Below are 22,144 nucleotides of genomic sequence, written 5' to 3' on the forward strand. Positions count from 1 at the left end.
AGGGGGCTTTGGGGAGAAGAGGAAGGAGAAGGAGAAAAAGCAGATTGACGACAGATGCTAGCTCAGGTGCCAATCTTTAAAAAAAAGAAAAAGAATCTCTTGCTGTGTCATCTGAAGAGAAAAAAACTCTCCTAAGAAAACATACCTGCTTGCTAGCTACTTTCACCTATAGATAGCCATGACAGAACTCTTGAATATACTGTTTTGTATGCTACATTGACTCAAGGGTTCTGCTAAAACTCACGATGAATGAAAGAGTAATGTGAACATGGGGTTACTATATCCAAAGTGGCACGATTTGTTATTGTTCTGCGTTTATTTTGTAGAACATGGAATTCAACAGAGCCACTTCCCAGCAGCTTTTCTACAACAACCCAGTGAGCAGTGACCATCAATTACCTGCCTCAAACGGGAGATTGATGAATGATTTTGCTTTTCAGACCCCAAAGCAATGTAGATTTGGCAAGAAAAAGGAGTCTTCATTAAAAGAAGCCATTTTTCAGGGGTGACACATTTCATATTTATTCCAATTTGTAAATGTCTTCCAGTTTCGAGAAAAATGTGAGGAAATTCTCTGGAAGATGTTTAGAAGTTTAATTAAAATGCAGTTTGAAAACATTGCACTTGTGAACACAAGCATGTTGGAAACTTACATAGAGATGTGAATGTTCTCATCCTGATGTTCGGTCGCTCTGGTTGGGAACTGTGTACATTAATCTTCTGACAAAATAGCAGTGTGCCTCTTTTGCACAACTGGGCCCTGTGGGTAACTTCTGTGCAGTGTATTCATAGGAAGAAAACCTGATATTTTAAATTCTCCCTTCCTCTGGGAGGTTGCTGTATACTCAACACAAACCCTTGCTTCTTATACCTATGGGGTTGGAAAAGTTCCTCTGAAACCAGAGGCTGAGAAACAAAGGATGCTGGTGAACAGGTGATACCTTGGGACAGTTCCTCTTTAAGTTTCTTGTTATTGGAAGGAGATAATAGCATGACACGGGAGTCTGCAGTACTCAAAACTCAGACCGGATCCATCTCCTACTTCCAGCAGACTTTTTGCTTAAGTCTGCTTTTCGGTTGATTTACCCAGAAACTGAAAGAACTTTTCAGTTCTGTTCAATGCATGTTTATCAAGCACCTGCTATGTACTAATGCTATCTAGTGTTGGATGGTACCTATTGAATAAGACAAAGTTCCTGCCCCTAAGAAGTTCACAAAATAATTAGGGAAGTAATGTTGGCAACTTGGAAGGAACAGTACTTCTCTTAAGGAGTTAACTCCAGGACCCACGATAATATGATCTGTTGATGTAATACCTTTAGTCTTTGGAATCTTAATAGGTACTAATGTTTAATCTCCTCTGAAGTGTTTAATGGAGTCCAAAAGAGTAACTTACCATATGGAAGTGTTTTGCTCACTATATAATAGAATCTTTGATAATAGTCTTGTTCTTAGCACCTTCTAGGTTATTAAATAAAGGGAAAAGACAAACATTTGTATTTGGAATGTCCTCTAACTGTTATTTGAAGAAGGAATGATGGCTCTGCTGGGAGCTCTTAGAACTCTCAATGAAAGCTCACACTGTTTACAGAAGATGAACCCTCTCAACTTCAGCATATTATTCAGTCCACAGCTGGTTCTATTTTTCCATGGACTTTGTGACCAAAGGAAAAGATAGCAGTTAAACTATGAGATACTCTAGAATTAAACTCTAGATCACTCTAAATTTAATACCCTGTGATGGTGTAAGCATTTCAGAATTTCTTGCAGAAGGCATTAACCTGTATTCTTTAAGCACTTGTGGGCATCTGTTAAACAATATTTTAGTATTTATCTAATAAATTGACTATAAGTATGACTGAAGTAATTCTTGACTTTGTTCTTCTTGTTGGGTTTATTACATAGTGTATTAGAAAGAGCTTGTTGAATTTTAAAAAGATTGACTTTTGTCCTTGGATGGTACATACAGAAAGTTAAATAGCTGCTTTGCTCAACTAGCTCTCAGAATAGGTAATGGAAAATTAAAACTGAATTCTTAACCATCAAAGTGTATAATTATGCTTTATCCCAAGAAAAGCTTCAGTTTCTCCATATTTCTCTGTTGTTGCCTGCATTCCAAACTAATTTTGTAACAAGGAAGGGAGATACCAATATTGACTTTAAATATTTTCAAGACCAATAATGTCAACACTGATCTTGGTTCATAACTTAACGTAGCTCTGACTATGTTAGTTGCGTTATGAGCACAATGCGTTACAACGGTGGCTACAGAGGAAAGGAATAGGGTCTTCACACTTAAAGAGCACTACTTGTCCTGGAGTGGGACTCGGCAATGCCCATAAATATATGTTATGTGTCTAATTAAATATCAAATTTCTGTCTGAAGAAAATCTGAGAAAGGTAATGGCAAGTTAGCAAATTAGGTTTTATTTTCTTAATTCCAGAATTCTTAGTCCAAGTTGCCTTTATTTAAATTGTTATTGCTTTATAAATATTAAGTCAAAGATGAACTATATTCATTTAGACTGAAATTTGCTAAGAGTGTGTTTACATTTAAACACATCTTAAATTATGTATTTCAGCTTTTGTTTCATAGAAAATGACTATGTCATAAAAGATCATATTTTCTGAAGGTTTTTTGTTTCCTTCATTTTCGCACTCCATCCTTTGTCCTATGATTTGACTTCCGATAACCCAGACCAGGAAGACGCAAGGCATGCCACATGCAATAATTGCATTAATAATGCTCGGGTATGAATAGATAACTATAAATCCTCTCCTCCTATTCTTTTCAGGAACGAAGTACTCGTGAAAAAAAAACTTAAAGATGACTTGAATCTGATGCTTCCTTGCCCTGATGTTCAAGTATTTACCAAGTTAGTGTTTAAGAAACATATTTTCCATCTGAATAACTTTTCAAGATTGGGTGCAATCTTAAGGCAAAGAGTTTTAGATGCAATTTTGCAAAATGTGGCTGTATCTGTTTTTAAGACACTCAAATCACTTGCTTTATACAGGTTTAGTGCATTGGTCCTAAATTTTTGAATGTTTCTTAGGTGTAAAAATCATCTCTTACAAATTCATAAGTGAAGCTAAGCATAAATTCTCATATTTGCTTACTAACATAGGTTCAAAATTCTTAACAAAAAATAGTAAGATGGATCCTGTTTTCAAGGCTTTGGGACGCAAGTGAAAATACGAATAAGTTCAATCTTAGAATGTTCCTCCTAGAAACATTATTCTACTCACATGCAGCTCAGACTAATCTCTCCCTATGTGTTTTTCCCCCCTCTTTTTAGATGTTCATAGAATTTTGGATCATTTCATAGTTTCCTGAATAGAGCATTTAGTCGTTTCACGTATATGTATGTATAAACTGGAACAAGAGAGTTCTGAGGGCAGTTATCACATTTTACTTCTTGTGCATCCTCCAAACATCTAACAATTATGTAACGGGGTATTGGGCATAAAGAGAATACTTCCCAAATGTGTGCTTACTTGATTCATAGACTTTTTGTTTCATTGTGTTGTGTTTTTACTGATGTGTTCTAAGCTGCAGAGAGTTAAACACAAAAATTCTGTAGAAGGAAAGATGTTTTTGTTTTCATTTGAACACAGAGGTAGAAATAACTAGGATGATACTCAAAATGGAAAGAGAACGTTCCATTTTGGAATTCCATATGGCATTACACCCAGGCTGTTTGCAACCATAGTCCCTGGAACTGTGGAACTGTGATATCACAGAAAAGCACTCTTCACCTGTGAAGTCTTTTTGAGTTGTCACATATCTCCCAAACCTGAATCTTTCTCCTTTCTCTGGTAGGAAACGTTAACAGCTGGAATTCTCAAGTAGCTCTTTTATGTTTATTATTGTTGCAAGTAAGAGAAAGCTCTCTCCAATTAAACTTTGCATTGGTTAAAATTACCCCTGGCCTTAAAGTTCCTGATCGACCTCTCTCCCTTTTTTCCAGCTCTGATTGACTCTCTGGACAAAGTTTCTTTACTCTTTTCTCTTGACTTCCATCTGCTTTTTTCCTGCTTTCTCCCATCTTCACCTCAAATTGGACATACTTGATAAAGTGATATCTAGGTAGTTCTGCCATTCTATTAAACTTTAATATTAGACAAAATACATTTTAAGTGGTTTTAAACTAAAAGCTAATGTGAAAATGTTGAAATATGTACCAATATAAACATATTAAACTTACGACCATATTCAAATATAGTTTAAAAAATTACATCATGTTCCTTCTACCAGAAATCTTACAGGATATATATAATTCACCATCTGAGTCCTGATGTAATTTAGATTATATTTTATTAGACATTCTTTACAAATTTAAAATACTGCTATTTTTACATGCACAGAGGAAAATCAGTTTGGATAATTATATTTAGGCATTCATTAAAATCAACCACAAAATAGAGACACTTTATTGTGTCATTTATCAACATACTTGATATGTATATCTAAAGTGCATTATGTTACAAAAAATATAGAAATTCAGCAGCACCAAGATACATTTACAAAATAAATACATCAGTTGACAAAATAAATTATGGTAAATGTGATAATAATAATTGGATTAGCCTTTAGCAAAAAAAAAAACTATTCACAATGACCAATGTGCAGTTTCATAGCGCAATGGGGGAGACAGTTTTATTTCAATGCATTTACAGTATTTACAGATAATAAATATTTCTAATAATTTCCATATGTTCAGTATTACAGAATTCTGCAATATGTCCTCAGAAGGTCTCTGCTGAAAATTTCAATGCCTCCTGCAAAGAGAAGAGAAGGAAAGAAGAAGAGAAAATACGTTAATTACAAATGAATACGTCCTTACAAATGAAGAGACATAAAGGATATAAATTAAGGAACATCGAATCACAGTGGAAAGAGATTCAGAGGACTTCTTGTAAATATATCCTATGGGAGGTGCCTGTGGGAATCCACCTGACTTTCCAGAACTTCTGCTAGAGGCAGAGTCTTTAATCTGATTAAATGATCAGTGAGGTGCAGAGAGAGAAAGGGCCTACATTTCTAATTATATTCTGTCAGAAAAAGAAGACCCCGTGAGAACTTTCCGAAGCTGCCAATTGGCAAGTTTGAGAAGAGAAGGAACAAATTGGAGAATTTGGAAGTAAGGCTGGGTTGTGCAATCCATCATCAAGGACACTTTACTTAGGAGTTTATTCCCCAGTGATGCCCGACATAGGTGATCCAGTTTGCTTATTCTCTTCAGGTTCTCATTTGGCCAATCTCTAAGATAATGGCCTGTTGTGAGGGAAAAGTGTGTGATTTTGGGTAAATGTTGGAAGGATGCATAATTAAACAAAGTATGTTTGGTTGATGAATTGATATCTGTCATTTCTTTAGCTGTCTTTAAACACTAACGAATGAAACTCTTATTAGATTGTAGTCTTTGAGGCCAAAACTAAGATCGAATTGGTTTTTTTCTCACTGCTGGTTTTTTGAATGATCTTGCATTAGAAATTGGGAAAGCCTATCTTAAATTGGAGAATAAGAGTCAACTGATTTAAATGTATAAAATAGCAGTGTTTCATATCAACGTGTTCGTTTTATTGCTCAGAATAAGTTACCACTTGGGATCGACACTTTTTCTAACCCGTCTAAACACTGTAACGACAGTATTTTAAGACGGGCTAGGAACATTTACTCTGCTTCTCTTTCTTTTTCTTTTCTCTTTGTACAGTCTATTTCAGTGAATATGTATTGGTTTCTAAGGAAACAACTATAGGATGGAATTCGATTGGCTGTGTCATTGCATTAACAGTCAGAGTTGTGGGCAGAGTTTTACACGGCAACCTGTATGGGTGTGAGACCTACAAAAGAACAAACTCTAGGCAATTTAGGAACTTTATGTGCAGCTTGAAGAAAGAAAAGCAAGTTGAGCATTTAGGATGTTTTAATGTCTTAAAGAATTGACCACTCCACCAATAGTTTTGGTTGGAATGGTAAAATAGTTTCTAATTGCAGAGAACAGAAGAATTTAAGATGAAAATTTTAAATGGTGAGCGGATATGGATGGATGTGAGAATAAAACCCAAAAGATAATTGTAAAACTCAGTAATATGTGTACTCCACCGATTTTAAAATAAGTCTGTACTAAATGGTATTTAGTGAATTGAATTTAAGAATAACACAAGAAGGAGGGAGTGAATAGTCTTTTGAACAATTATTTCCTCAGAAGGAAAGAGAAAAAAGGACTAAATTAAAGGACCAAGGAAAAGATCTATTAATTATATTTCACCCTGCCCAGCCAGTTTGCTTTTTATCGTTCCTTCTGATTTCCCTTTAACAAAGGCATGTATTGGAATAGCCAAGTAAAACATATAACAACCTAAAAGTATGTGTATGTTTATTATACATGTGTGGATGACAATGCTGTAGCGTCCTAGCTGTTTTGAATACCAAAAAGCTTTTATATTAGTTCTAAATCAATATTTACCAAGGCAAAATATATGGTCTCAATTAAATGAATCCTACTATATCTGGACATCTCATTTGCAACATCAAAAATTCCAAAATGTAATTTCCAAAATTTAAAGCTGTATATTTCCCACTGAATAGTTCATGTGAGAGAAGCCAGATAGTTTTAGCTCAGTAGTTTCTTTTAGGAAATAATCAAGTTCATGCTTGCTATATCATCAGACCTCTCTGATCATCATATAATAACGCAAAGGGACTAAAAAGAGGACGTTAATAAGAGGCTGGTTACTTATAAAACTTTAAAATAGTTATTCTGAAAAGATTCTATTTGGACTACAAAATTTGCATGGCCCCATATGTTCTCATCAACACACCCCTGAATTTCCCCACTCCTGCATGCACCTCTGTTGGGTTGTATTGGGAGAGTGCCAACATCTGGCTGCCGAACAAACAGTGCTTTCCATGAACGTCCCTCACAACGAGGGAACAGAAAGGAGAAGCAGAAACGTTCTCTTTCTTTCAGTCCTAAGTCTGGATTTGATTAGGCCACTGCTTAATTTCACTAGATCTATTTTAACTCAGGGATAGCTTTGGGATAAGAATTGACAAGTACTGATTTTCATCAATTCTTCAGACACTTAAGAGCAGTGCAAATTTTCAATGAGTAAAATTCATAAAAATGTATTTATACTTCTGTTTTTATAACTTATATATATATAACTTTATAACTTGTATATATCATTATAACATATAAATATACATACAGTAAGATAGATTAAAAATAGGTTCTGGCATTAGTTATAAATATGTACAGTTAGAACCTTATGTGAAAATACACTGAATATGTGCATTGAGCCAAGATTTATAGAGTTTGTTACCTATTATAGATCCATTAGATATTTGCAGAATAGGTCATTCACTGTGTTAAAGATTCCTCTAGTGCCACCGTTCATTGATTTTTGAAGCTGCATTACTTATCCAATACAATTATCATCTTATATGCTATTTAAGGATGGGTTTTGTCAACTTAACTCAAAGAGAAGTGATGGCAAATAGGTTCAAACTCCCCTTTGAAACATCACTCTGTAATCCTATCTCTACTAGTCAGGAGAAAGGACTAGAGAAGTAACAGGAGACTCTTTAACTAATGAGATCCTTAGCTGCATATGACACATTCTTGTGTTGTTTTCCTCCTTTTTTCAAACCCCAGAAGGGCTGTACTGAAAAGTCAAAAACAAAAAAGATCCTATCAGTGGAAACGCATGGATCAGGAGGCAGCACTAACATAGCGCTGGCCTAAGTGTCAGGAAATGAGAAAATAAATCGAGTTCTGAGGACTGCCTATCCCAGGTCCCAGGTCTGCTCAGGCCCTTTAACTGTGGAAGGCCTTGGTTTTCGATTTTATAAAATGAGATTAATATTTGCCCCTTTTTTTTTGCCTCACAGAAACACACACACCCAGACAGACAGATAGATAAATAGATAGATAGATAGGTAGGTGGTACAACCAGAATGAGATCTAAAAGCGCTAAAATGACAAGCTGCAATTTACTGTTTACCATGTGACAGGCATTTAACCCATGTAATCTCATTTAGTCTTCACCCAATCCAGTGAGGTTGGTACAATTCTTATCTTCATTTCACAGAATTGGAAAATGAGTCTAAGAAAGACCAAGTAATTTGTCCAAGGTTGTGACCTTTCAGAAGTTCAGACTCAAGAAGGGAACCTAAGGTATTAGCCACCAAAGTCTGTGAGTGTCATTATTACCTGCATCAGTGAGGTAAGGATAACCAAGCCACACAGATGTGAAGTTTTACTATCCCCACGGCAATACCCGAGAAAAATTATTTCAACTTGCCAGTGGACAAATAGATACGTGAGAAAAACTTACATTCTTCCCAAGGCAGTAGTTAAAAATTTTCAGAAACCATGATTTTTTTTTTTGCACGAGCTGGTAGAAACCACAGTTAAATTTAATCAAATAAATTTAAAATGTGTGTTTAAAAAAATTTATTTCATTTAAATGAAAATAACTTTAAAATTTAATTAAATAAATTTAATTAAATAAAAAATGCGAATGGCTCAGAGTTGTTTATGTTAAGATATTGTTCTGTAGTGTTTGTAGAGCATATCAAAGACTTCTGTGTTCTCCCAAGAAGTGAAAGAAAAGCAAGGAATGAAAAACAAGCAAGAAAGTTTGCCAAGGTGTGTCTGTGGGGGAATAAATGCACTTCTCTAGCAAATGTTGAAGGTGGTCACTAGCGTCTGAAACTCGAATAAGAAATGAAATTATTTCGTAGAGTACTAGAGGATTGGTGTTGGGGGGTGTGATAGTGGAGAAAGAGAAATGGCTTACAAAACCTGTGTGTGTCTGTGTGTCTGTGTGTTGGGGGTAGAGGGTAGGACACTGCTTTAAGGCAGACAATATTCTGGGTTCTCCTGGTTTTGTAAGCTTTTAAATTGTGGAGCGACTCATAGAGGTACAGAAAGGGAGAACACGCTGGGTTTCTCCAAGCCAAGGAGAAGGGAGGCCACACACCCCAGCCGAGCACCAACCAAGGGCTCTCGGGCCAGAGAAGCCAGTTACCGTAAATAGAGCTCCGGCGACGTCGTGGAGAAGTCAGACAGGTGGTCCCCATCCAGCCCACTCTCAGCCACTTCGGAGTTCAGCCAGGCCGACCGAGTTCGCCGTTTCTTCTTCTCCTGCTCCTTGCGCTTCCCAGGCTTGCCTTTCTTCTTCTTGCCCGGCGTCTTCAGGGGCTGCTCTTTGTACGGCTCCAGCTTGTTGGTTTCCTGAGTGAGGTATCTGCCCTCATCGTCAGACCCAAATCGGACGGGGTGGTTCTTGGTGTTGGGAGCAGGCTTGGAGTTGGGGGAGACCTCCGAGGTAGCTCTGATTTCCGCTGTGTGGATTTCGGCGATCAGGTGGTGAAGGAAGAACCGTCTTCGTAAATCTTGGATGGACTTTCCCTTGTCATGGAGCAGCTGATGTTCAGACACAGCCCTTTTGCTTTAAGGGAAAAACAGCAGGAAGGGGAAGAAAACAATGAAATTTTAGTTGTTGGTGGAAACCACAAAGACATGCGTAAAGCTCTTCAGTTTTCTAGTTGGTCCGGTACAGGGCACAAGCTGGAGGAGCAGCAAGCTCACTGAGCAGGGAAGGGGCCAGAGTAGGAAGGGAAGAGCGGGCCGTTAGGAGGCTCCACCCTGAGTCCCAGTCCTCTCTCTCACCAGGCCCGTGACCTTGGTGAGAATACAAATATTCTTGTGCCTTGTGGGCCTCATCTGTTTAAAAGGAAAGGGTCAGATTCAGAGATTTCTGTGCTCCCTTCTCAGTTTAAAATATTATGATTCAGTTATTCTCAGAAATGGACAGAAACCACTGAGCTTCTTTTCATGTTGTTCAGAGTTGTGTTGGGGAAATAAGTCCAGAAGTCCTAGCCTGGGAAATAAAAAAGGAGGCTGATTTTACCCGAGTCCTCGCCCCAGGAGCCACACACACACCCCCTCCCACCCACACACTGTTCCCCTTTAGGAAAATAATAATACTGAATCTCAAAGAACAGCGTACAAACAGAGGCTGAAGGCTGAAGTGAGCAGGGAAGTTCGTCTATGAACCGTGAGACTAACAGACTGAATTTTAACATTTAGACTACTCGCTACCAAGAACCTACATCTGAATGCCAACTGTCAGAGAGAGAGAAAGAGCATGTATTTTTCTGTAAAGTAGTGGGTGGTCTCTTGAAAATGGGTTTCTTTGTGTGTTTAAGTGAGATCACTCTATTTCTTCTATGCGTCATTTTTTTTTTAAATTTAGAATTTCAGAGGGTATTCACCTTAGTACTTAATTGACAAATTAACTTTTCTACTTGTTCTCTTTGTCTTAAAAATCTCTAGGAACAAATATGAGGTGATTTTTCTATTTAAACAACACTCTACTGAAAATATAATGAAAAAGAATAATTCTCTATCAGTCCTTTTAGATGGCACCCTGACTCTTGCTTAAATATCCACCTGTGTATTGTTTCATTATTCTGTGGTTATATTATCAACCATATTTAAGGATCACATGCATTAATCAGACATATCATGCCTGCTTCAACTCTGCCTCACCTAACTCCAATTTGTACCATTGAAAAAACTGTCCAAAGTGGTTCATTTTCAAAAGTATCTGACGGTACTTCACATGTATTCTTACCTTCCTGACACAACAGTATCTGGGGCCCTTAATGTCTTCGTTAGTACAACTTCTTTAACTCCTCAGAGAAATATGGCAATAATAAATAGCAGTATCCTCATTTTACAGATGGGGAAGGTGAAGTTCAGAGAGATTAAATGACTCGCCCTTGCCCATGTGTTCAGAACAGGCAGAGCCAGGGCTCCAAGAACCAGGTCTTCTGATTCCAAAACCAAGATAGCTTTTCAGCTTCCTCAACCCTTTGTCCTGCCAAAGCAGAAGGGTATGTTGAAGAAACAAGAAGGGCACAGAGTGAAAAGCCTGTAGTGGGAACCATGACAATGGGCAAATAGACAGCAATTTATCAATTTCCTTGAAGATCAAACATATTGACCCAAGAAGATCATTTTCATCACCAAAATCAGGAACTAGGATTTCCAGAGTTTGGATTATCACTGGGGGAATGAGAGATTGTCTAATTATACTGTGAGTCAAAGAAGAGTAAGACATGAACAGACAGTCCTTATGTCTGGGGACCTTATAGCCAGAATGCCAGCTTCCTATAGTATTTTAGTGTGTGGACTGACTTTAAGCCATGTAGCTGGTTCAAAAAAGACATGACTTAATGCAAAGGAATTTAAAAGGAGCCTGGTTTAAATGAGGCACGAAAGAGTCTGTCTTCCTTTTTAAAGGTGCCACATGTAACTAGATAAAATTCACTTACTTTGTGGCAATAGTTAGTATTCTGGAAACTTTTAAGAATCTACAAATTTGAGGCTTTGATACACTATATTTATATCCTCTAATAACATTTTTAAAGAATAGGACTGATATAATTGCATATTTCATAAGTATTGCAGTTTAATCAGTATCTTTTAGCAAAATGTCACATTCAAAAGAAGTTCGTAACCAGTGATCATTTATAGTATTTGGGGCTTTTATTTCTTTCTCAATTCCTGGCAGATGTCCACCCCATCTGTACTGCTCTCCAAATGTATAATACAGCCCATTCGAGCTTAACTCGAAGCCAAAAATTAATGGTTGGTCTGTTCTAATCAAGTCGCCATTGCTCATGCCCCCTCTGACTGGCATATACGCCTGTCCTCTTGGTCAGCCTGTCCCCTGTGAACCACAGGTCTTTCTTAACTCAAACCCTGCACTTTTCCAGGATGGGAAATGGAGTGATCTTTCGGTCCTTCTATTTTATACAAAGCCTATAATATGGCACAACTCTGTCCAGTTCAAAATAGGACATTTCTTGTGAGGTACAAAGCTTCTTTTTGCCTTTTAGGGGTAACTGTTAATATATTAGAAAACAAAGATTTTCTTAAATGCTCAATCTAAAATGCTGTTATATAATTTATTTAATAGTTCAAAGACTTCTGCATTTAAAATATTGTGAAGAATGAATTTCTGTTTGGGCAACTGGATTAGAGGATCAGGAATACATCTATATGGTCGATAAGGAATAAGGTCCCTGGAGTTCTACTGATTTTCAATATAAGACATGAACTGATCCAAGGATAAATGACTAGCATGGATAAACTAGATATACATAGGTGATGAGTAATAAATTCAAACCAAGGAGGCTTTCAATTTAGATAATTCTGAAATACTTAAGTTATAAATACGGCCTCGATAATAGTCTGTTACTCTATATGTCTGTAAACATTAATAGGACAGTGGTTCACGTGGCATTTATTACATACCCAAGCTCCAACATGGAAAAGTAAGTATGTTATGCTCATGGTCAAGTTGATTACTGTAAAAAAAAAAACCCCTGCAAAAACGTGGGGGAAATGCTTAACACAGATAACTCTAAATTCAGTCAAAATATAGCTCATCTGCTTTGCAGAATAATCACTATCAAGGGAGTTTTCAGGGGAGAAGACTAAATTTCTAAGGAGCTATCAAGGAACACAGGGCACAAACGGGTGAGGGAAATTCCTCTTCCAGCACAGGAAGAAGCAGCACGCTTGTGCTGATGCTAGGCTCCTAAGGAAGGAGTCTGGGTTTGAGAAGAAAGGTTCTGTGGTACATGGAAGAGTCAGGATTAGGGTGTTAGAGTTAAGATGACTCACCAGGAGTCCCTTCCAACCCAAATGACTCAGTCAAAAGTTATGCTTTTCATTAAGTGGAACAGACCCAGTCTGGCTCCCAAGCAAATCATCCAATGATGTCTTAGGTTTCTGAATCTGCTGGGGTTCCCTCTCTAACTTAAACCCAAAGGTTGCCACCTGCCGAAAGCCATGTTCATCTGGACAAGACTGTCCATAGACCTCACTTTCCAACCTCCAATTTACTCAAGCTCTAGTCTCGTTAAAGTCTTTTGGAATCACAGGTCCAAAAGATTCACAATCCATATTGCCTCTTCTGCATGCCTCAGGAAATTTTACTCTTATGGTAGTTTCCTCTCCCTTAAGAGTTAGCCCCTAGTTAGAAAAACATTTAAAGCAGTTTCTCTAATACTTGGTGTGATAAGTAATTGGGGAGTAATATGGTTTGATTGTATATTAAAATCCCTTTCAAGAAACTAGGCTGATTTAGTGTAACAGTAGACTAATGTTTTGTCTAACACACAAAATTCACTGTTACTTGGCAGCAATGCAAAAATAATGACTTGTTTTTTTAAACTCCATTTGGCTGTAATAATTTGATGAAACATCTTCATTTACTGATGATTTCAGCTTCCACGAAAAACCATGGCAGTAATGTGATGATCTATTAGCCATTAACTATGAGAATGTTTTGTGGTAGTTTTATAACTGTCTGCTGAGTGTAAGTGTTTAACTATAATAATATATTTCACCCACAAACAAAACTATAACAGGGTCTCTGGCTGCTAAATGGTTTCTGATGTGTATTTTGCAAGGTGCAACAAAGAAAGAGTTCAAAATAGCCTTTAGGACAACTTAACACTATTTTTATGCCATAACTGTGGATTGAATCATGATCCATTTACTGTTTCTCAAAAGAGAAAACAGGTATTTCTTAAGCAACTTTGAAGAAAAAATTGGCTCTGTTCCAAGACAGTATTTCCTGGCCAGTATTTAAGTGTGCTTTAAAAAATTCAGTCTTCATCTATATTTATATATGGATTTTAAATAATTGAATTTAATACAAGTCTGAAAGTGAGCAAAAAGTCTGAAGACAATTTTGAGAAATACATCAGCAAAACATTGATTTGAAGAATACAATGCAGCTTTATCTTCAGCACAATGTTCTACACAATTTGCCTTAGGAGGTTCATAATAGATTTTCATTTTGGTGCCAAGGTTCAGACATGTCTAAAGTAATTTCATTTAAGGATTTTCTGCTCTAATAATAATAGACCAAGGGCACATATAAAACAGTTGCCTTTTTGTATACCCTTGAGAATTTACAAGGAAGCACCATGAACTTGATTGTAAATATTAGATATCGCTACTTTTGTTGTTAGTATAAAAGTTCTCTTTAATTCCTCCTCAGAGGCAAATCCTTTTCGCTTCTCCAACTTCATGGTTTTCCCATCCTGAACACTGAGTCTGCAGCTTAAAGATCACCCAAAGATGGTGCACACATTAATGAACTACCAGGTCTAACAGATTATTAAGACAGAGTTAGTCTACCACTCTTCCAACTTGTCAGTCATACAACATAGGGATATTTCTCTAGTGTGCGTGGACGTATGATGATTTTAAAGTCAGTCATCCTTAAAAGAATGACCAAATGAGAATGCCAAAATACAAGTTTTCAGTCTACAATGCAAATATTTGACTCCAGATGAAAGAACTGTTAGCAATAATTCCAAGGAAAAAAAAGTTTCCACACCTAATATTCATTTTGGAATCAGGCATTCTAGCGTTCCTGAATTGTATCAATACTAAGGTTGGAGTCGAGCCATTGCAAAGTTGTTACTACTTTATTATATAATATGCCTTCATTATGTAATGTGGTCCATTTTATATGCTTAAAATTATGTCATTCATAATAAAATTAGATGTAAGGTTTTTGCTTCTCACACGCAAACTGCCACCCACATTCAGTACCATACTAGCTCACACAGACATAGGTCCCCTAGATCCGTGAGCTTCCTCTGAGTTACTTGAGTCTCTTGTAATCCTCAGAGTTTCAAAACCTGCCCAGGTCCTGAAAATAACCTTTTCTTTTTCATTAGACGCAGAGGATCTTTGCCTAGAGGTGATTCTGTAAAACGCTCCCTCTTACGGAAACTCACGTAAAATTTGTCTCCTGCCTATCTCCCCTTGAGGTTTAACCGGTTCTCCCGCCTGGTTTGAGGACTCGGGCTCAGCCCCCCGCAGGTAGCCGGATCTCTCCGCTCTCTAACCCGGGCGACAAGCATCAGTAACCGCTGCGAGCCCTCGGCAGCGCCCCAGCCTGGCGGCCTCTCCCACTAGCCTCCCCAGCCCTCGCCCGGCGCCCCGGGGAGGACCGGGCACTTACAGCCGGCGGCCGAGCTCCTCCACCGAGCGCCCGCAGGAGGGCACCGAGTAGCTCAGCAGGAACACCGCGACGCTCCACTGCTGAACCAGCCTCCGCAGCATCGTATCCTCTCGCTCTCGGGACCTGCAACAGAGGGGAAAGGGGCCCGAAGTGTCAGTCCGGAATCTCCATCTCCCCGCACTACCCTGCTCCCCCTTTTCGCCTGCTTTTCAGATAGCCTCTTCAACATCAAGGGCATCTCCCAAGTTGCAAAGAAAATAAAAAAAAAACTTTTCCCGGAGCCTCTCAGCACTTACTTATTTAAGAACCAGCTACTCCAACTGTGCTTTTCCCGAACCACACAAGCAAAAAGGGACCAAAAAGGGGGAAAAACTCAGAGGCGCTTCCTCTGAAATAATAACCAAAAATGAAATGGTTTTATAGATGCATCAATGATGAGCAGCGTATTTACACGTCTCCCATAGCAATGTCTAATTAATCTAGCCGGCAGGCAGTTCTCCGGGGTTCGTGGAGCAAGGCTAACTCCCTCCTTAAAAAAGAAGAAAGTTTCCCCCTCTGAAGTCAGCTGCTTTGGGAACTAGGCCGTCTTGTTCCACAGCCACTTGTAGCGAGGCCCACATATATATACATAGCTGTCTGTCTACCTCCTCTGGTGGGCTGGTTGCTTCCGGAAAGTTGATTCCACACACCCTGAGAACAAGTTTCAAGTGCGTGTGTCGTCGATCAGGAGGGCCAGGTGGCGGCGAGGGCGGGTTAATAGCGGCGCGGAGGGGCGGCGGCGGCCGGAGCGGCAGGGCAGCGGCTGCCCCGCTTCACGGGCGGGGAGGCATGCTGTCCGAACGGCGCAGGTTGGAGGCGAGTTGAAAGTCGAGCAGAGGAATGTTCACACGCTCCCAGGCAAACCTGCCGGAGAAGTGAGCGAGTCGCAAAGAGGTGGCGCCCTAGGAACGCGCGCGGGGCGAGCGAGGGCGCGGGCGCGCGGGGGGCGGGGGCGGCGACGGGCGGCTGGAGCGGGCCCCGCGCGGCCGGAGCAGCGAGCGGAGGGGAGCCCCGGCCTGGGAAGGCACCGCGAGCGGCGGAACGGCCCCCTCCCGCCGCCCCCGGCGCTGCCCCGAGCTCCGCCGAGCCCCACCCCGGGGCCTCGGCTGCGCCGCGCCGTCCCCGGGCTGGGGGCGTGGGCGGATCCGGTCGTTCCCGCCGGGTCCCGGCGCTGCGGATCTGCGAGCCTAGGTCCCCGAGGGCGTGCGGGCCGCCCCGGCAGCCACGGCCCCGGGCGAGCTGCAGCCGCCGCGCCCGGCCGGACGCGTGGGCGCGGAGACCCAGGCCAAGGAGCCGGGGCCGAGAGCGCGGGCGCCCGGGATCGTCGGCGGCGAGGTCGCGGGCCTTTGGCCCTTGGCTTTAGGGAGCCCTAAGCCCGCCTGGGAGTCAGGGAGAGAGATGGGAACCCCCCCTCTCTGGTCTTTTCCTGGGCCGAGCAGGGTGGGGAGCATCGCCTAGGGAGGGGGAGATCCTTCGCTTAGAAGAGTAAAAACGGTTTCAGACCTCAGTTCGAGATTGCATTTTTTGCTGTCTCAGAACAGCTGAGGACATCTGGAGCCCGTCCAAGAAACCCGCGCACATGTTGGAGACCCCCTTTTGAACTGCCGAGGGGGACCGACACTCCTGGGGAGCGCACACGGCCCTTTCGCCCACCGACAGGGGTCTAACCCACCCGGTTTTCCCCATAACCTACTCTGCCCCCCCACCCCCCAAGACCCCTGTTACATTTTCTAGGTGACTCTATCCGTGTCGCTTCAGCCCGCAGAGGCAGCGGAACTATCGCTGGACGCTGCTCTGCCTCGGAGAAGCGAAGGGAAAGCAGGGGGTTCCTCCCGGACTTCTTGGGCGGGGAAGAAAGACTGCTCTGAATTACTGGGCAGTATCATCGAGGAAAGGATTGCAGCGGATGTGAGCGCCCGCCCAGCCGGCTCCTCTATCTTTCTGAAATGAACGCGGGTGGCTGGGGAAGCGAGCGTTCAAGGGATGTTTGCCTTCTAGATACACAATCCTACTGGTAGGTTTCAAAACTCTCTAGGCTAGTGTGATTTAGAGATTTGAGATGGTTAAGGGAGCCTGACCTTTATCAAGCCTGGCTTTCGGGCTGCTGCTCCACGGGTTTTAACCAAGGGTGGGTGAAAGAGCGCCCTCTCCCCGACCCTCGCTCGTCTCGGCTCGGCTCCCTTTCCCCCTCGTTAACTACAGCTAGTCAGCTAGCAGTTTACGTCTGTTGTTTAGTTTGGGTGGGCGTCGCCCCTTCTCAGAAGCTCCTATCTCCCTCATTTGATTACTTTAAACTCCATGCTTAAAACAAACAAACAAACAAAAAAAAACCCTTGGCTTCCTCCTATTAAAAAAAAAAAATCTGGGAATTTCCACAACTTCCCTTGAACGTTTAAGAATTTCTAACATTTAGAAACCTGTTTGCATGGCCTGAAAAGACCAAGTATCAGCACTCAGAAATGTCAACCTTTGAACCTGTAACACTTTCTGATTAACAACAAATTCTTTCCAAAAAGACCGCAGGAGCCTTAATGTAATCGTTAGATTTGAAGGGGGATGTCTGTAAAAAAAGCAAATCACAAATGAGCCATTTAATACTTGCAGGTTGTTTAACACTAAAATGATAATATTTGCTTCCACAATAAAAAACCCAAAGGTACTTAGCCAAGTTTCAAACTACCCAGACTTTAAAAGTCAACACACTCCTAATAAAAGGTTAAAACAAAAATCAGATTGAAAATATTAAATCACTTATGCTGTAAATAAATTCATTATGCTCTCAGAATATTATAAAGACTGGCATCGGCAGATTGCTGTGATTTATGTTGCTTTTTCTACTAATTAAACAAAATTGACCCCCCTCCCTCCCTCCTTTCTTTTTCCCCTACACACTTTTCTGGTGTTAATGGCAAAACATCTATCAAATATTTTTAGAATTTCCTCTCCTCCACAAAAAGAGAAAATATAGACACAGGAAAAATAAATAGTCTTTATATGCTTGGAATACCGAAGTTTCCTCATAATTTATTACTTCACCTTTTCCTTGATTTACAGTCTTCTCTGCTCTTCTGGCCAAAGAAGGGAGGTCTTCTCTACAGTCCCTTCCAGAAATAATTATTTTTTTGTTCTTCAGAGAAGTAAAATTAAGTCTTAAATGAATTAAAAACTTCCTGTAGAGAGCCTTTCTGTTCCCACCAACGGCAATTATTAGAAAGCAAGTACTTCTTCTAAGTGCTCTGTTTATTGAAGTGGACATTCTCCTCAATATATACCCGGGACCCTGAGTTTTTGCCTTGCTGAAAAGGATATTTTCTGATATCATAATCTAGTTCCCAATATAATTGAATAACCTCTGTGATAATGCTGAGGACACAGGACTAGCAAATGACGTGACTCCACACCAGCAGGCTATTTTTTGGCTTATGACTAGAACAAGTGCCCAGAGGCTGAAGGTTTGCTTAGGCCTTGCGATCACATAAACGCACCTTAGCAAATAGGAAGTTTTGAAGGCCTGTCTTCAATCTGAAGTATTTCCATGTGAAGACAGCTTTGCAGGGTGAGCTCTACACCTACACAAATACCTAGCCTGTGAGCAAGCCTCAGACTTCCATCTTCCCATCCCCAATGGCAGCATTAAATCCTAGTTTAAAAGGAGGTTTCTAAATTTTTAAGTACACTTTTACTGTTAAACTCATGTTTAAATAGCCAGTGGATGTATAACTCCAGGGATCTTTCCTCTTGCAATTTAGGGGGAACCAACCCCCCTCCCCCCAGCATTGATGTTTAACTTCTTTCTCCCTTTTTTCCCCCTCGGCCCAAACAACAAGTAAACAAATGAACATACAAGCCAAAAAAGTACCTACAGCTCTTTAAACAGTGCACCTGGGCTCAGAAATTCCCTTATCTTATTACCAGTAAGCAGTCAGAATTAACATTTGCCAATCTGTAGCTCCAAGCTATATCTCTAAAATCCTATGAAACCAAACAACTAAACTCATCTCTTCTCTGAACTGTTTCTTTGTTTACATAGAGAAGTTTGCATAATTAGCTCAAGGAAAGTTATCATTTTATGCTATCAGAACGTCATTCAAATCACTTGCCTAGACTGAGACTTGAGAGGAGAATGTTGCCAGCTGACCTCAAAGTGGCAAAAAAGATGTAATGCCTTTAAATCCCTAGCAGGGGTAGGAAAGGGTGTGATTCCTTATTAAGTCTCTTTGTAGTTAAATGAGGATAAAACTCAAACAGCGGTTGTCTTCTCCAGGAAGAAGACTGGCTGCTGACATCTGGAGGAAGAGCCTCAGGGAGAGGCGCCTAGACATGCATCAGGCTGATGGCATTCTCTCATTGGAAAAAGGGGTCTCACCATCCTCATCCTTCCCTACTTCCTGGGCAATGTTCGGCTTTCCCCAAACAGGACCAGAAATCCCAGCATCCAGGCAGTTTTCCCCTGAGGGCTCAAGCCAATGTGAGATGAGGTCTTTAGGAGATGTGGTCTCCAGGGACCAGTTCTCCAAGGTCAAGTACTTGTGTACCTCTCAAACCCATGGCCATCAAAACACCTCTGAGGAGGAGTCTCCTGGCTAGTGATGGAATGTGTGTGTGTGTGAGAGAGAGACAGAGAGACAGAGAGACAGAGAGAGAGAGAAAGAGAATGGATGTGTAGCTCTCAAGTCCTGATCTCCTGGACTGATGGTGGCGGGATACCCTTGGCTGGGCCGAGTTCTTGGCTCCCTGAAGTAGGCAGCTCTGGACTTGTGCGAGGCCACAAGGACAGTTCCAAGTCCCACCTGGCTCAGACGACAACCCCTCAATCTGAAACTGAGATCTCGGGCGGTGCCACACAGCCTTTCTGGCTGGGACTCAGCTCTTCTGTGAGGAGAATCATCCGTTCTTTAAGGCTTGAGCCCCAATGTGTGGAAGGCATTGCCCCTGGGACCTCGGAAGCAGTTTACCTTCCTAACACCATTCTCCACCCCTGCCAAAAACGAAGTCTCTCCCCAAGGCAGCCCCCAGACTAGGGTGTCCATCCTCAGGCAGAAAGGCATCTAGACCTCCACACGTCGTCGCGACGTCGTGTCTTTTTTCTCTTTGAGCATGGGATTACGGTGTCTCAGGGCCCTGCCTGCCCTTCCTGGGATTCTTGTCGGAAATACGGCAGCGGGAAAGCAAACGTGAAAGCTGTGCGCGCTCTCTCTGGGGTCTCCTGCCCTGCGCCCGACGCGGGAAGGGGAGACATGCGTTTCTTAGGGCGGGAGTCCAGGGTCTTGCAAGAGGCATGAGGACCACTGGACGATCCTTATCAGCCCCCCACCTCCCATCACAGACTTGGGTCGCCCCTTGTGGATACGAGCCCCGAGGAAGATACGGGCTGGCTCCAGGGGATCTCAGGCTTGACGGAAAGTTCAGAGGCCTGAGAGCCCCTTGGCGGGTCTAGCTACGTTCCCTAGGTTCTTGGGCTTCCCTTTCTGAGAATCTGGACTCGGGATTGCTGCACAGAATCCGTTTTGTTGGAGAGGTAGAATTGAGGCGTTCGCGGTCCCCCCACATCCCTCTGGGTTTCGTGCGTGATTTCACAACCAGTACTGTCAGGATCGTCGGCCCAGCCCGCTCCCTCCTCCCAGGAGGGCCCCGCTTCTGGCTGCAGGCGAAAGGGAGCTTCTGGAACAATGTGACCTCAGGACCAGGTCGGAGGGTGCAGGGGAACTTCGTTTGAGCAGGGCTCTTCCCTCCCTTCTCCCTCCTGGTCAATCTGTGACTCAAAGTTGGCATGAGCCCCTGGCAGACGGTGACCATAAATTCCCAGTGAGGATGGGGGAGAGACGGATAGGGCAGACGTACCGTCCCCTCACCCCTGCCTCTCCCGGTGTAGGTCCGGGTCTTCATGCGGGTGTGCAGGGCCGTCGCCCTCCTCCCAGATCCCCGGGACTCGCCCTCCCCGAGTCCGCCTCCCGCGCTGGGGTTCAGCTCCGCGCTGCTGGAGCCCCGGGGCCTGTCTGTTTTATTTCATTTAACACGATTGGCAAAGCCAAGGCGGGGTGAGGGGCGGCGCGGGCGAGGAGAGGAAATGAAGGGACGTGGAACAAAGTTCTCTCCGCCAAATCTCTCCGTCTGATTCTTAGAATCCGGTGGCACCTTAAAGGACCGATGTGAGGGCAAGGAGACAGTTATTAATTCTTGAAGCCCGCTCTGTCTATATATAGCTGCCCAGTCCTTGCAGTTGGCGATCGCGGGGGGTGTAGACCGTGGAACACAGGGCATCTCTCCAGGGCATAAAAATCAACCTCGCTGGTGGCTCCTGTGGAGTCTGTGAACAGCGTGGAGCTGGCTCTGGGAAGCCAGTGAGCTGTCCATGGTGGTTAAGACTCCTTGACGTGCGTGCTCGGGCCGCCCTGGCGAGGCGCGGACCCCCCCAAGCCGGGGGCCCAGACACCCTCGAGCCCGCGCCTGCCGGCGACCGAGCCGGGGTGCGCCGCGCACGAGGCTGGACGTGTTGGTTTGCACAACTCCGGGACGCGCTCTCGCAGAGGCAGAATTCCAGAGATAGACGGAAAAAAACTCTGCAGTCCAAATTGTGGGTTTCCTTTTAGCTCCTTCCCGAAGGTGTCTTTCCCCCTCAGGCAACATTTCACGTGTTTTAAGAAACGTCGGTCCATCCAGCAGCCTCCCTTCCTTCCCTGTTGTAAGGTTCTTTTCTCAAACGAGCGAGAAGCAAGCTGCTGCTCTTGTTGCGCTCCTCATATTTGTTAAAAGCATCTACGAACTGACGTTGCTTTTGTACCGTGTGGTATCGCTATGGTAGTGTTCACACACCCGCTTTTACCGAGCAGGGAAACTGCTCCCAGAAGACTGCCAGGTGTCTCAGGGATGGCGGCCAGTTCCTTTCCTAGGGGTGGTTGGGGTCCTTCGTGGAATATTACTGCTCAGAAGAGCAACTTCACTATTCACCAGGGCCCTGAGCAGTGTCTGATCGTCACTCTTAGCAAAGCAGAAAACAAATTGCCACGTCGTGTTGCCATATTGTAGGTCT

At 42.4% G+C, this 22,144-nt stretch overlaps 1 protein-coding gene across 3 annotated transcripts; it reads right to left on the reverse strand.

Moving 5' to 3' along the window:
• Positions 1 to 4,293: 4,293 nt before the first annotated feature.
• PTHLH (parathyroid hormone like hormone) lies at positions 4,294 to 17,637 on the reverse strand. 3 transcript variants are annotated; one of them, NM_001163981.1, is made up of 5 exons: positions 17,582 to 17,637; positions 15,720 to 15,978; positions 15,076 to 15,198; positions 9,043 to 9,465; positions 4,294 to 4,782 (listed from the first exon to the last, which is right to left on the reverse strand). In NM_001163981.1, exons 3-5 carry the CDS (start codon positions 15,174 to 15,176, stop codon positions 4,773 to 4,775), a joined length of 534 nt encoding a protein of 177 aa, NP_001157453.1. In that variant the 5' UTR covers positions 15,177 to 15,198; positions 15,720 to 15,978; positions 17,582 to 17,637; the 3' UTR covers positions 4,294 to 4,772. The 3 variants fall into 3 exon arrangements, with proteins under 3 accessions (NP_001157453.1, XP_014595947.1, XP_005610867.1); XM_014740461.3 differs by lacking the exon at positions 17,582 to 17,637 and adding an exon at positions 16,840 to 17,130 and having other exon boundaries at positions 4,300 to 4,782; XM_005610810.4 differs by lacking the exon at positions 17,582 to 17,637 and having other exon boundaries at positions 4,300 to 4,782; positions 15,372 to 15,991.
• Positions 17,638 to 22,144: the final 4,507 nt, after the last annotated feature.

The sequence above is a fragment of the Equus caballus genome, chromosome 6 (assembly GCF_041296265.1).
Source record: "Equus caballus isolate H_3958 breed thoroughbred chromosome 6, TB-T2T, whole genome shotgun sequence".
NCBI lineage: Eukaryota > Metazoa > Chordata > Mammalia > Perissodactyla > Equidae > Equus > Equus caballus.

Excerpts from the sequence above, each read along its gene's own strand:
- PTHLH (NM_001163981.1), bottom strand. The coding sequence starts at position 15,176 with ATGCTGCGGAGGCTGGTTCAGCAGTGGAGCGTCGCGGTGTTCCTGCTG. Across the intron at positions 9,466-15,075 it reads GAGGAGCTCGGCCGCCGGCT|CAAAAGGGCTGTGTCTGAAC; the intron begins GTAAGTGCCCGG and ends TTTCCCTTAAAG.